This window comes from Apteryx rowi, unplaced genomic scaffold, assembly GCF_003343035.1.
Source record: "Apteryx rowi isolate R43461 unplaced genomic scaffold, aptRow1 scaffold_186, whole genome shotgun sequence".
In the NCBI taxonomy this organism is placed as follows: Eukaryota; Metazoa; Chordata; class Aves; order Apterygiformes; family Apterygidae; genus Apteryx; species Apteryx rowi.
In genome coordinates this window covers 1,054,974-1,069,071 of record NW_020448152.1, presented here as the reverse complement: position 1 = coordinate 1,069,071, position 14,098 = coordinate 1,054,974, and the positions used below count along the sequence as shown (strand labels likewise).

Below are 14,098 nucleotides of genomic sequence, written 5' to 3'. Positions count from 1 at the left end.
ATACATCAATCATTCATATATTTGGAAACATTCTGTTAACAGGCTTTCCAATTATAAGCACTAGATACAAAAGATAGTTTTTATTTTAAATACAACCAATTTTAAAAAACAAACACTAACTTCCGCATAAACAAAACAAAAAGCATTTTCACAGTTATAGCCTGCATTTATCTATCTATAAAAAGTTTAACAAAGCAAGTTATTTTGGCACATTCCATAGATAATTCTATACACATAAAAGAATAAAACACAGGCTTTGTATTTACAGAAATTTAAGACATAGAAGGGGCAGCTGAAAGTTTTGGCAGATTGCTTAATTAGATGGAGTAGCCACCCACATTACATGTCTTATTCTCATTCCATAAGAGGAATTAAAAGAGATGCAACAGACTGCCCATAAAACAAAAAAAACCCCACATAATTATTTACTCTGTCAGTGTTCTTTCTGCACTGTGGCGCTATCACCTCAGATTTTCCAAGCATCACTTTGTAAAAAACAGGGGGACTAAGGGAATAACAATTTGAAGACTTATTCACCAAATGAACAGAAGGTAGTATTGTCCAAAGCAGACTGATATGGCTACAGAAAGAACTTAAAATCCTCCCATCATGCAAGAAAATGTTTAGAAACATTGCATGCTTCATTGTTTCTTTCTGTCTTGCTCTGACAATAAACTGGCAGACAGTACTTCTGTGAAATCCAGGGGAAAAAAAAGTATTGCTTTACAGCAATGCATATGACCTTCATAAGTTAGGATCAGTGCCTGTTTCATTAGAGTAGAAAAAGCCTATCAGCCTGTCAATAATATGATCTCTGCATTTAAAACTGGATTACAGCTTCAGACCTCTTATCCTGCAGAATATCCCACAACAACTGACCTGGCCAAACCTCCCAAGTTCAACGGAGCAGCATGGTGCTTAAAGAGCACCAAGAGCATTACTGTGCTGCTGTCGGTGTTAACTGCAGCAGCCAGGAACGCGAGCTAGCCCTGGGTACTCAAGCCCCACAGCTACACAGCTACCAGCTTTTTATCTCCGTTATTCTCTTGCCAGTTAGTAGCTACTAACGTAAATTCTTTGTGTTACAGAGAGATACCGGATCAGAAACTTTTTCCAAATATGCACAGAAGCTCTTAAAACCACTTGCAGACTGATCCACAAAAAGCAGCTGTTTAGAACAACTAAGTAACAACATGAGCCCTGGAAATGTGTATTTGTGGTCCAGGGAAGTCCTGAATTTCAAACATTAAGTGTTGAAAGACTTTTCAAAAGTTAACTTAAGCCAAATACATATAGGATGCACACTTGGCAAGAACAATAAATGCAATGTTTATTTATTTATTTGTGTTTATTTTAGAGTTTTACCTTTACACAAATTAATACAGTGTTAGAATCATAGCCTATGTTTAAACATCTGACTGCCTTTTCTAGACAGGTATTACTCAATGCATCAAGATGGTATTTGGACCTGGCCTGCTGTTTATATGACATGGTGAAATACTTCAGCCTTCAGAGCCTCATTCCCAAATTTTTGTGATCACTGTCTTAAATGAGTATGTCCAAGTTAAGTTTCTGAAAGCAGAATTTATCTTTCATTCAGAAAAATCAGAGCACAAGTCCAAATACTCATCAGAGAAACTCCTTAACAAACATGTTACCTTCTTAACAAAGAAATAGCAATTAACAAATAGATCAACATGTAAAAGCACAGTTCCTGTATTCATGTTTTGCACGCAAAATTCTAGCCTTAAGAAAAGGCTGAGGTTTGTTTATAATCTATCAGTTTACTTGTAATGTAATGTAAATGTAAAAGGAAGTCTTTCAATGCTATCAGAATTTCCCCTGGGGCAGGGGAAGAAGGGAACTTTTCACAGACTTATAAATTAGCAGTAAAAAAGAAAAAAAAATCTGAAAAAATATCTATAAAAAACTCCTGTATGAACATCTTTACTACAAAGTGGAGATATGACTAGACTCAAAACTGGCAAGGAAATTTAGATACTAGATGGAAACACCATTGGCACAATAACCTGAGTTGACTATTTGGTAAAGCAGCCTTCAAGAAGGAACAAGCCTCAAGGTTTGGTTCTTTTTCACAGAGAAAGTTTTAAAGTGAATTTTAGTGCTCATAAAAGGTGCCCAATTGATAGCATTGGGACCAAATTGCTTCTTTTGCCAAAGAGGGGTGCCTGTCCCAGAGGCGAGCGACCCCCTGCCAGTTTGTTAACAGTGCTGTTGCAAAGGCATCACCACCAAGCATGAGACTGTGGGCGTCTCCTCGGAAGTTCTCCTCTTGGTCTGTGCTGAAGCTGTGAGCAAGCACACCAGCATGCAACATGACCGAGATAACATTAACTGGACCAACTTGTTTTGCATAAAGCAGAAAGGGACAACATTTGGCCGCTACCAACTGGTGCTGAACTAAGTGGCCCATAAAGATTGCGTATCCTTTTTATAGACCTAAGTCAGAGTCCCCATAAGCAAATTCTTATTCAAACATCTAGCAATACACATTCTTTTTTTTTTTTTTTGATTGATTCCAGTGACATGATGCACAGAAACAACCAGAAGTCTCCATGAAGTTTCAGAAAGGGCTTGTACAGGTGCTAATAAACCTCAGCAATCAATCTTTATCAATATTTAAACACTGCCTACAAACGCTTGTAAGAACCAATTAAAGCTTTGCAGTTTGGACAGGAGTGATCCACATCCCGGAGAGCATCAATGCAAAAGGGAATTAAGCAGCAGCCAGCTATACACCTGCAAAGATAAAAGAAACTGTTTTACGACTTCTCACAGATCTCAAGAAGGTAAAATGTATTTCCTACAGAAGCTATCCACAAAACTTAAGTCATGAAGCTTTAGGGAGAACACACATGGCTTGGGGGCCTTCACTCGACTGTTCTAGAGCTGCATCAAGGTCCTGTAGGAGTTGAGCAGATGTGGGCTACTCAAAGCATAAGGTCAGGTCCCAGACAGAATGAGAAAGCAACAAAGCTGTGAAACTGTCAGATCCTTATTACTCCTGAATCTATAAAAGGTAATAGAAGAAATATAAAGTGCAAACGTGAATCAGCTTACCCCAGCAGGCAGAGGCCACCACATGACAGCCAAGCCAACGCTCCTGAGGTGTATGAAAGATGCGTCACTATCACCTTGTTACAGTTAGGGCAGCACATCTGAACCGGGCGGTCATATAATACTACTGGTTGCTGCACATACACAGTCTGAACTGTAACTGAGCAAAGAAACACAGTGTTTACCCAATGTGTAACTAAGGAAGAAAGGAGAGTTAATCAGCTTTCTCTGAACTTGAACCAGCTATTACTCTGAAATACTTGAGGCTCAGGGCAATGAAATAAACAATGACCATGACAAATTACCATGGAATTTCCTAATGGAGGAACACATTGTTTCAGAATAAGTCTGCATTAAAAACTGCAGAAAGCCAAATGCTGTTATTGATACTAGCGTACATTCAAGGCATCATAAGACTTTATTCACCTTATTCCCTTCAAAACTATTTTTTGGTGATTGGGCGACGTCTGTGAGTCATGACCTCTAGATTTCTGCACAGCACCTACTACAGTTGCTTGATGCCTCTTCAACGTGAGGTACAGCAGAGTATTTCAGGCTTACCAGGGTTAGGCACTGGCCCAGGCTGTACAACGTATGGAGGAGGGTTCACTTCCTTTGCATCTGGTCTTTGCCCAGGTTCTGGGGCAGGGTAGGGATAAGGATAGTTAACATTGATTCCTGTTGTCTCCTCATAAGAAGGCGGTGCAGATGGGCAAGGGAAGCCACTAGGAGCAGACATTGTATCTAAAACACAGTGGAGAGAAAGGCATAACAAAATATTTGTTTAGGTAAAGTGGCAACTAAATAGGCTGCATTCAGACAGAGAGCAAGCAGACAACTAGACTAAGATACACACTTATCCACAAAAATGTATTGACTTTTTTTGTTTCTTAAATATTAAATATTAATCGATTTTTTTGTTGTTGCTTCCTACTGTCCTCCTGATCACAGGACAGGGTTTAAACAAAACAAAACAAAAAAACCCCAACCAACCAACAAAACTCCCCCCCCCCCCCATTTTCCCACAACTGCTCCTTGCTGAAAATGCTAAAACAGTGAGACTGGGCATCTTTACTAGTATAGGAAGCTAACTAGCAGTCTCTGCCAGCTCTCCAAGAACCATAATTCAGATCCCCCAGCTCCCCTCAAAAAGCAAAAAATATCATGGACCACACAGTGGTAGACAAGTCACAGAAGCCTGCCTGGGGGTGAAGCTCAAATATTTAAAACAGAATATTTATTTCTGCTGTGATCTGAAATGAAGAAATATTTATACTGAAGGAAAAAGAAACCCCAAACAAGTAAGCAGACCAACTCAATTCAAAGTTTTTATAACCCTCAAATATGTTTTATAACTCTCAAATATGTCTAAGTGTTGCCATTTCAATGAGTCTGTTAATGCAACTTTCCTCCACCAATTATTTTATTATTTCATTACAGAATATAAGAATGCCAACCACTGCTCTTTCCCAAAGTGGAAACACGATTGCAGTTTCAGTGCAGACGTCCTCCCTTTCTGCGTTTCTACCAACTTCCTATATTCGCCCCACCAGCTTTGTTCAACACTCCGTCATGACATCAATGCTAATTAAGAATCTCCCTTTTCCTCTTCCTCCTAAGGACTATCAAATCGCTCTATTAGAACCACACTCTATTCTCTTTTGTTCCATGTTTCATTCCTCTGTATACACTTAAGTCTTTCCATTCAACACTATCTGGGTTGAGGAACATGTATTTGGAACATTAATTCTATATGCTTATAGTAATGCAGAAGTTAAAATTAACTAGTACGAATAAAAGGAACAAGAGAAATAGCATGGATGAGTGAAAAAAATGTTAAAAAAATATATATATACATACAACAATACAGCACTACTCACAAAGCTTGTTGCTTTCTCTCTTTAGCACTGTGAATCCTGTCAAGTGTTGCTAAGTTTTGATACAAATATTCTTATACTGAAGAGTTAAAAGAGCAGCTAAAACAAATGCTTTACTGCAGAATTAAACACACTGATGGCCAGTAATAATTGATCAATGGTAAATGTTTCTCTTCCCCCCCTTCCCCTGCTTTTTTTTTCTCCTTTCCTTTTAAAATAGCAGTGAAGGTGTTTGTCTGGGGTTCTTTCATTAAGGCAGCTTGCTGGATACATGCACTGTCTTGTGCAAGGTCTTCCAGACACCAGCCTAACAATTCTCCCCACATCTGTGCACAGGTGTAGAGCAGCTTATAACTTTAATTGTGGTATGTTTTACAGCTACATTCTTATACAAAATATCATTGAGATAGACATGCCTGGGAAGAAGAGCAACTAACGCATAATACCTGAATGCAGACAGAACAAAAAATTTAAATCAGAAACCAACCCCAGATCACATATGAAATGATATAGCATCTTAAACATTCAAATAGGATAGAAAAGACTCAAATTTCTAACATCTTATTAACTGTAGCCAGTTACATACAGAACAGCAGCAATTTACTAATTCAAAGATAACATAGACTAACCTGACTAAAAAACACCAGCACAATAGGAAGCTGATGGCAGAGGCAGAAACTGCTTCTTAAAGCAGACTTCCAAATGCTGCGCCCAAATAATTCAGAAGGAAAGACTGGTGACGAGTACTTGACTGTAAGAAAAGACAAAGACGACAGACATCAGGGAAGCCAAATGTACCACGAAGTCATCTGCAAGTTGCATATATGCAAACAGAAAACATCAAAACAATCTCAAAGCAAATATACAACACTGCAAGACAACAAGCACATCACACACAAGACTGGGTGTTCTTTCACACTGATACATGAGAAGTTTCCATTTACATCTGGAAGTTTCAGATCCAAATGCCACTACATAAGGAGAACTGAGCAGTTCTATCTTCTGTACCCAGGCTCTCACTACTCTTTTGCTTCCAGCTTCTGAAAGTGCGTTTGATAAGACAAATACCACTGGCTTTAGCTACCCACCCCATTCCATTCTTCCGCTCTCAGTCAAAAGCCTCTTGTGTTTCAGGTGCACAGTCAGGCGGCTGTTGACTCACTGTGCCCAGGAGGGGACACACCAGCTCCCCGCCATGTTTTTCCTTTTGTTCGTTCTCTCAAGAGAAAGAATCACAAGTAATTAGAGGCGCCTGCACTTCTCCCAGTCATAAGCATACACTGAGGAGGAACAACATCTGCATGAGGCAAAGCAACCTCCCAGTTCATCCCTTTCTACACATATCTAATGCTCTACACACAGAACAAAGTTGCCATAAATGGAGTGAGAAGGCTGGTAAAAGCTATAGCATTCATAAACCACTCTCTTCAAATGAAACCAGCTCATTAGATTAGTTACTTATGTTAGCTGGAGACCAGGAAGGTGAATTACAAATCCTACAGACAGACTGATGCATGGGTACCCTCCACTCCAACAGAGTGGATATTGCACGTGGCTCTACATCACTTTTATAACTGCACTAAAGCCACATGGATTCTGGGGAACAGAAACCTTTTGAAACTGTTGAACACTGCAAAACTAAATGGTATGTACCAGTTTTTGCTTATAAATTTCAGTTTATTCCAATGCCCAATCCCCCATGTCAATTCCTAAACTATAAACTCATACAACAATTTGAAACCACAAGCAGGGTCTACATTTCCCTCTACCCCCAAAAATTCTCTCTCTACCCAAAACTGATTTAAATACAGCAAGGGAATTTGCAGGCTATACCTCAAAAAAAGCACAACACCAAGCTAAATTTTCCTTTTATCTTGCAATTGGAGAAAGTAATTCCAGTGCATCAGAACTTTTCTGGAAACTCATCTGAGGAACATACTAACCAAGGATTCATTATAAAGCCAAGATTCTTATAGCTTTCCATCACAGGCTCAAGGATTTACACCTGAAGAAAATCAGCCAGGATAAAAATTTGACTTGGAACTAAAAGTAGACTGAAAGGCAGCTGTATATTGCAGTAGGGTTCATCAGGTTTACGTCTCATCAGACAAAAAGAGCTGTCCCATAATATCTATGTAATAAATTAATACTTAGGTTGTGACCTACATAGTTTTTTAAATATATACACAGCCTTCCCTAGTACATCTTCCCACAACACAGCTGAAAAGCTGGGCAGTTTCTTCCGAGTACTAATTCAAATGGCAAATTGTAAAATCTGGTGTAGATGTGGAAGACAGCAATCTTACTCTGACCTTCTTCATCAAGGTGAACACAGACATTACAGGGAAAATAAAGAAGAACGTATGTTTGTAACAGTCCAGAAACTACATAGATATCACTTAACATGCCTGAAACAATAACAGGTTGCCCTGTGATAACCTATTCATGCTACATCTGCCAGATAATATACATTCATGCATTAACTTATGCCATTCTCTTTCCTAGAAGGGGAAATGTAGTCAAGACTCCCTTCCCCCCAAGGGGCAAATTTACTTTTAAGAATAGAAGGGGGCTCTTATCTGTGTCTTGCTCCCAAATAAAGAGAGATGGAAAAAGCCACAGAGCTGCAGCCATGTTCCCCTTCCCTCCTCCCACTCCGTTCATGAGGTGGCTCAGCCAGGGTCAGTCTGGCTCCCACTCCTTTCATGTATCTCCACCTAGTAATAAACACCAAAACTATGAATTGTCCTCTCCATGCCCACATTTTAGTATATATTCATTAACGCTTTTTAAAGCACAGAATGTATTACCCATCTTAGCAGAGATTTTTTGATCATGCCCAGGTCACTTTAGCATGTAGTATAAAATTGCAGCCTTTTTCTGAAGACAGGATGAAAATGCGTATTCTAAGAATGCAGAAAAGTACCTTTTGCACGAGGACAGAGACAGAACTGGGAGAGGGGAAACAAGTCAAAAGTGGAAAGACAGGTCAAATCATTCACGCCTTAACCTACCCTTAGAGATGAATCATTAGGCATCTTTTTTTTTCTTTTAATCTCAGCTGGTATTCTGACCTCCACAACAGTCTAGTAGAAACGGATTCCATAGAAGTACTCAGACAACAGCAACATCATCTCAAGGATAACTGTGGTTAGAAAACATTTCTGCCTCTTATCGGTAGGGCTGTTCAGTTTCTGCACTAACACACCACTGAGCTTATCCGCAGAAAACTAGATGCAATGTTGTCACCGGGAAACTGGAGGAAACAAAACCTGTAGTGTGATCCCTCTTGCTGTGCAGTCAAATCGGAGGCTGGTACCTACCTCTAATTCAGTATAAGACACTGGTTTTACTGAGAATGTAGAATATAGTACCTTACAGAACAATTTTCCTCATTTGAAACCTCCCTTAGCCACTCAGGTAGAGTTCCAAAAGGCTGGTCTTGCTTTTAAACAGCCCCCTTGAAATTCAGTAGTTATGTCTGTATTTGCTTAAAGTATTTTTGAAATTGGAATGTCAGTATAAAGAAAATACATTCTGATTTAAACTAAAACTTTTATGTCAGTTATAAGAAACCTTTATGAAAGATAAATTTAGTTAGCTACGGGAAAGTTTGAACTCGCCACTCCGGCTGTGTACCACTACAGAGTGAGTTCCCAGCCACATCCGTTCACTGGCCACACAGTAGCATAATTACCAGGGTACAAGGGGAGACGGCAAGAACATTCATGTGCGGGCCCACAAGTAGATCACGAAACCAGACCCAACATCTCACCCCATCTGTTTCTACTTTCACAGAATGTCATTCCAAAACTCAGAATCAATACATATGCACTCTCAGCAAGAAGAGTGTAGTTCGTTACAAGAAATGTATTAGGATGACTTGGAAAAAAATACAAAGTTTATTTTTATCTTCCACTGTAAGGAATGTTGCTGAATGTGAGTTTATCTGAATGCATTACATCTGTTTGCTTTTTAGAGAGTTTTTATTGACATGGAACCAAACACCAGCAAAGATGCCATGCAAAAACAGTAAGGGTAGTAAAACGAAGTAAGCCAGCCTACATCTACGTATTCACATGAAGAACAAGGTGGTAAGGTAATTAAGAACAGCATACTTCTTGGAGGAGCATCAGAAGGGAATGTTTTATTAGACTTCTTAACAGTTTTGATTTTTTTCAGGACTTTTATTAAATGACATATTTGTCGAACCAAAAGAATCAAGTCACGTGCAAAGTCATCCTTGTTTTTGCTGCAAGACAGCAGATCTCAGAGCAGGGACATACTAGCTTCTATGCATGATGAAGAAAAACACAGTGCTGCAAACCCTCCGTTGGGAACAGCGTAGGGGAAATGGGGCTGGAAGGAGGCAGTACAATAGCACTGAGTATGAGGGGATTCAGCTGAGGAAGGGCGCAAGCATCACACAGGAAAAAAAAGCAGAAGAGGCATACGGCTGCCAGGAGCATGATAGCCAAACCCCCGTCTCCCTGCCATTGCCATCCAAACCTGAAAGCTCGCAGCTTGTCTGAGAAACTCCTGCCAGCCACTGGACCCTTCTGCTCCACCTCCAGCCTGGCCACCTTCTCCTGGCTATAATCTCCTTCACACATCTCCCCACGCCGCTCCCCGGTGTTACTCCAGGAATATACATACCCCAAGTTGAAAGACATTACATAAGCTGCTCTCAAAGAGCAAAGGGCAGCACAGACTGCATTTTGGGGGCAGGGGGTGGAAAAGCAACAAGGAAAAAAAAATCTTTGGCACCAAAAAAAAGGGGGGGATTGATTTGCTCATTGTTACACATTTGTTACTAGGGCAGCAAGTTGCTGGCCATGCACCAGCGTGCCACCTGACCTACGTCTAGGAAAGCACCACCGGGAATACCTGCACAATCTGCAGTGACGCACACAAAGGCAAAGAATGGATTAGTCAGAAGGAAGCAGAGCTACGACGGGACAATATTTACGAGAAGGAAACAAAAGGCATGACAAATGAGCCAGATAACTAACACAGAACTTCCCCATAGGAACCATAGCTGGCTGTACATAACTCCGTAATGAGAAAAGAAATAGGAAACGCAGAGCCAAAACGGAACACAAAGGGCCCTGAACAACTTGATCTACGTTGGTCCGGAACAGGGGGTTGGTCCAAACAACCTCCAGGGATCCCTTCCAACCCAAATTACTCTCTAATAATCCAGAAAATATAAGTTAGGTCGCTGTATTAGGAAAAAATTACAAAGGCCCAGTTCTGTTTTTACCCATACATTAAAGACTAACTAATTAAAAACAAATAACTAAATTATGACAAAACTGAAGCAAGAGCAGAATCATCTTCAGCTATAAAGAAAACAAACTCAGTTTGCTTTAAGGACTTTCTCACTGAGGACTGTTCTCAAGAAAACTGCCTTAATTACTGGGCTGCCCCATTGCTGCCAGCTTGGTTGCAAGCAGGTCAGCGAGGCACTAATTCATCCCAATGCACACAGCCCAGCAGCAACAACAGGAACTGTAGCAGCTATTAAAAACTCCTTCTGCCCCAAGTACTATTGTAAACCTAGCGAAATGCAGATTCTGGATCAGTATTTTGATACAAAAAGGAAACTCTGTTCTACTAGTGGACCTGACTTCTTTCCATACTTCACAAGGCATAATGCAAATAACACAGGACTTTCAGACTGTTTTAAGGTAAGTTTGATTTTCTTGCTTCACTATTTTCTGCGAGATAATCTGGAAACTCAGTCTGCCATGGTTAGAAACTCTGTATTAAGTTTTAGCTTCAGCTCATAACCAAATACTCGCGTCTACATTATCCTGCAAGTAGTTCTTTGACTATTTATATATCTTAATATTTATCCCATATACTTCTACGAGTAACTTCTTAGCTAGAGTTCGCAGCTATCAACTCCTGTTTGGTAAATGTATACCAGTTTTATAGTGTTCATATTGCCACCTCACCCTTCCTGTCTTCATCTGCCTGTGTCAACAGTGCTGCACCTCAAGACCACCCATCTTCTCTTTTTTATGCACTATCAGGTAGTGCTTGGGCAATAATCCAACAGCTATCACGCACAGGCAAAGGAGTGAGCACGGAGCTCACAGTTATGCAGCCCGTCACCCTCAGTATCTCTGCAGTCATTCGGGTCAATTCCTCTGCTGAAGTTAGTAGCCACACTTACTTTTCTTATCATATCTACCACCTACACATGTCCACATACCAAGAAGAAGAAAAAATAAAATTGTTGCTGGCTCCTGCTCTATTAAACTATTTATTTTATTTATTAAACTATTTATTAAGATCTGCCTCCCCGTCTCAGTCCAAAATCTCTCACAGAATCACAGAATCGCTGAGGTTGGAAGGGACCTCTGGAGATCATCTAGTCCAACCCCCCTGCTCAAGCAGGGTCGCCTAGAGCACATTGCACAGGATTGCATCCAGGCGGGTTTTGAATATCTCCAGAGAAGGAGACTCCACAACCTCTCTGGGCAACCTGTTCCAGTGTGCTGGAAGCCATTAAGCCTTCAACGACAAGCCTAAAGCTCTGTACGCACATCTCCAGATTGCAAACTATGAGGAAAATAAATGCTAGAGCTCAAAATTTCTAAGCAACAGAAACAAGTTCACTTGTAATCCATGACTGCATTTCTCTAACCAAAGACAATTCCTGTACAAATTTCCACTGTCATTCTTCAAATTTTTATACCAGGCCTCAGGAAGCATCTCTTGATTTTTCACCTTTTCCAACCTTGTCTCTCACGTCAAAAAGCCCTTTCAAAAACTGAAAGATGCCTAAAGAGAACTTAGCAGCTGCCAAAGAGCAAACAAACAGAATTTCAGGCTTATATATTATTTGACTAGTGCTGGAGAGTCTGTCAATTAATGCAAAGTATATGCAAGACTCACTGCACAAGCTTCCTTCACAATTACAGAAGTCTCTTCTTCCTTCTTGGAATGCAGAAAAAGAAAAATCTCCGGAATACTGCTGATTACGTTGCTTATATGACATAGCTTTCAGCAGGACTTCAGCAAAACTCACAAAAAATTCTATGAAGAACTTGTCATGAGCTTGTTCACTGCCCTAGCTTACACAGGACTAACAAACTAATCTGCATTGGAATCACAGTAATACATCCGTAAACCTCAGCAATGTTTATGCATATCAGCAGTCCCTCGGTGTTCCCATTTGAACAAGCAGAAATGCAGAAAGGCTAATTAGAAAGGGAGCTGGGTGTTTAGTCCAGTTTGGAACTAGAAGCAGCAGCATAGCTAGGACAGACAGCGGTCCTGGCATGGACGGACAAACGCGGCTGCAGGTGCACTGTATGCACAAACAGCAGTTGTGGCAAACCGTAATTTCCCTGAAGACAGGCATGGTTCTTGGCGGTTTCACAGAATTATCATACTAGCACTACGACTTGGACAAGTGGAAGAAAGGGAAAAAGAAAGCAATCAAAGATGACTAAACTCAGTAGGTTTTTGAAAATATTTACTTATTAAAGTAATTACCACATATTCCAAAACTACATTTTTAAAAGCCACTGAGCTCCTGTTTTCTTCAGAAAAAAAAGGTTTCCCCTGGTGACTAAAACACAGACTTGAATGCTTATTTGCCCTTAACGACAGTTACTTCTGCTGTACAGACACTGTAAAATTGAAGACAATAATCATCTCTGCTTTATTGAAGAACAACTTCTAAAAAAATCTACACCCTTTAGTAGAATTCAAAATGGTAACTAACCAAGGTCATAATTTCCAGCACAAACAGTTCTAGTCTTGATATTTATGTTCAGTACTTATTTTAAAATGATGTTGCATTTTTCATTTCTTGCCACTAGTTTTGGACAGCTGGTTCTATTTAAAAATGACTTTTTTCTTTTTTTTTAAGACATCTAAACAGGTCTCAGGTCTTCAGCACACTTGGCAGCATCACTGGCATTACGACCACCTCTCTTCTTTCCCCTTTTTTTTTTTTTTTTTTTTTTAAGAAGTTGTGATTCTGAAGCACAGATGACTTTATCTGTATCAAGTGCCACAGAAAGCAATGGTACAAAAATAAAACCAAGTATCAGTCCCTTTAAGTTACCTATCAAAACAGAAGTTCTTTAAGAAAGCCCAGAATGACATGAGGATTACAAAGCAACGTCTTCAGAATATTCAGTATTGTGGAGGCAAACCCCAACTTACTTTTCAACAGTTTTGCTACTGTCCCTTCTGCTTTAAATGTCAACTTTGAACAGGTATTTGAACTGTTACTGCATATACCCACAGCAAACACACATCTCACAATCCTGGGCAGTAGGTAAAGTTTAGCCTGGGGACATGGGAAAGAGAAGGTAATAACCCACCTACTTGGTATAAAAAAAGAACCAGGAAAGAATAGCTTGCAAAAGCAGATTTCCTAACACAGACTGGCCAAGGAAATATACTGTTGTCTTTCCCTCACTCTTTATCTCTTGCTAAGATTTGACATGATTTAACCTGTTTGTACAATTCCTACTCAGTCGTCTTCCCTAGAAATACCAGACTGTTCTTCAACAACACTGATAATTACAGGGGCTCCGTTCACAGCAGAGTTTAGGACAACCGCTGTTCAGCAGCACCTGGAATTTAACGCAGATTGAAGGCTATTTTTTTTTAAACAAGCAGGCAGGATATACAGGTTTATCAGTGCACTCAGGATTTTTTCAGAGCGTAGCAATAACCCGGTATTTGTTCAGGTCACCATCTTGGTTATCTGAACTCAGGATAGTAACTTTTCCTTCTTTTCCAACCTGCTGAGAAATGTTACGTTAAAGTTGTGCGAATTTCTCAGAAGTTTGTGGAACAATAAAACTCAGTAACAATAATTAAATAAATAAATGAACGGGCTTTTGTACATGATTATTTTAAAAAGACAGCCAATGCCACGGTGGCCATAAAGAGTTTTATACTGGCGCAACAGGCCTCGCGCTACGCGCTCCGGCCTCCTTAGCAGAGAAGGTCACAGGCGCTAAACACGTTACGTCGCTACCGAGGAACCGACCCCGCAGAGCCCCGCTCGGGGCCGGGCGGCCGGGCGGGAGAACCGCGGCTCCCGCTGCTCCCGCACACAGCTGCTCCGCGAGGAAAGCGGCGCCTCCGGCCCGGCGCCCGCCCTGCCC

The 14,098-nt window shown here is 40.4% G+C and overlaps 1 protein-coding gene across 3 annotated transcripts in view; it reads right to left on the bottom strand.

Moving 5' to 3' along the window:
- Positions 1-1,322: 1,322 nt before the first annotated feature.
- Positions 1,323-14,098, bottom strand: part of LITAF (lipopolysaccharide induced TNF factor) — a 102,569-nt gene continuing 89,793 nt past the window's right edge. For 2 of the 3 annotated variants that reach the window (XM_026061841.1, XM_026061842.1), the window contains 3 exons: positions 3,640-3,822; positions 3,082-3,238; positions 1,323-2,760 (listed from right to left, as the gene is read on the bottom strand). In XM_026061841.1, coding sequence (XP_025917626.1) covers positions 2,652-2,760; positions 3,082-3,238; positions 3,640-3,817 — 444 coding nt within the window. In that variant the 5' untranslated portion in view covers positions 3,818-3,822 and the 3' untranslated portion in view covers positions 1,323-2,651. Of the gene's footprint in view, positions 2,761-3,081; positions 3,239-3,639; positions 3,823-5,584; positions 5,707-6,043; positions 6,174-14,098 lie in introns of those variants that run through there. The other variant, XM_026061840.1, reaches the window with a different exon arrangement.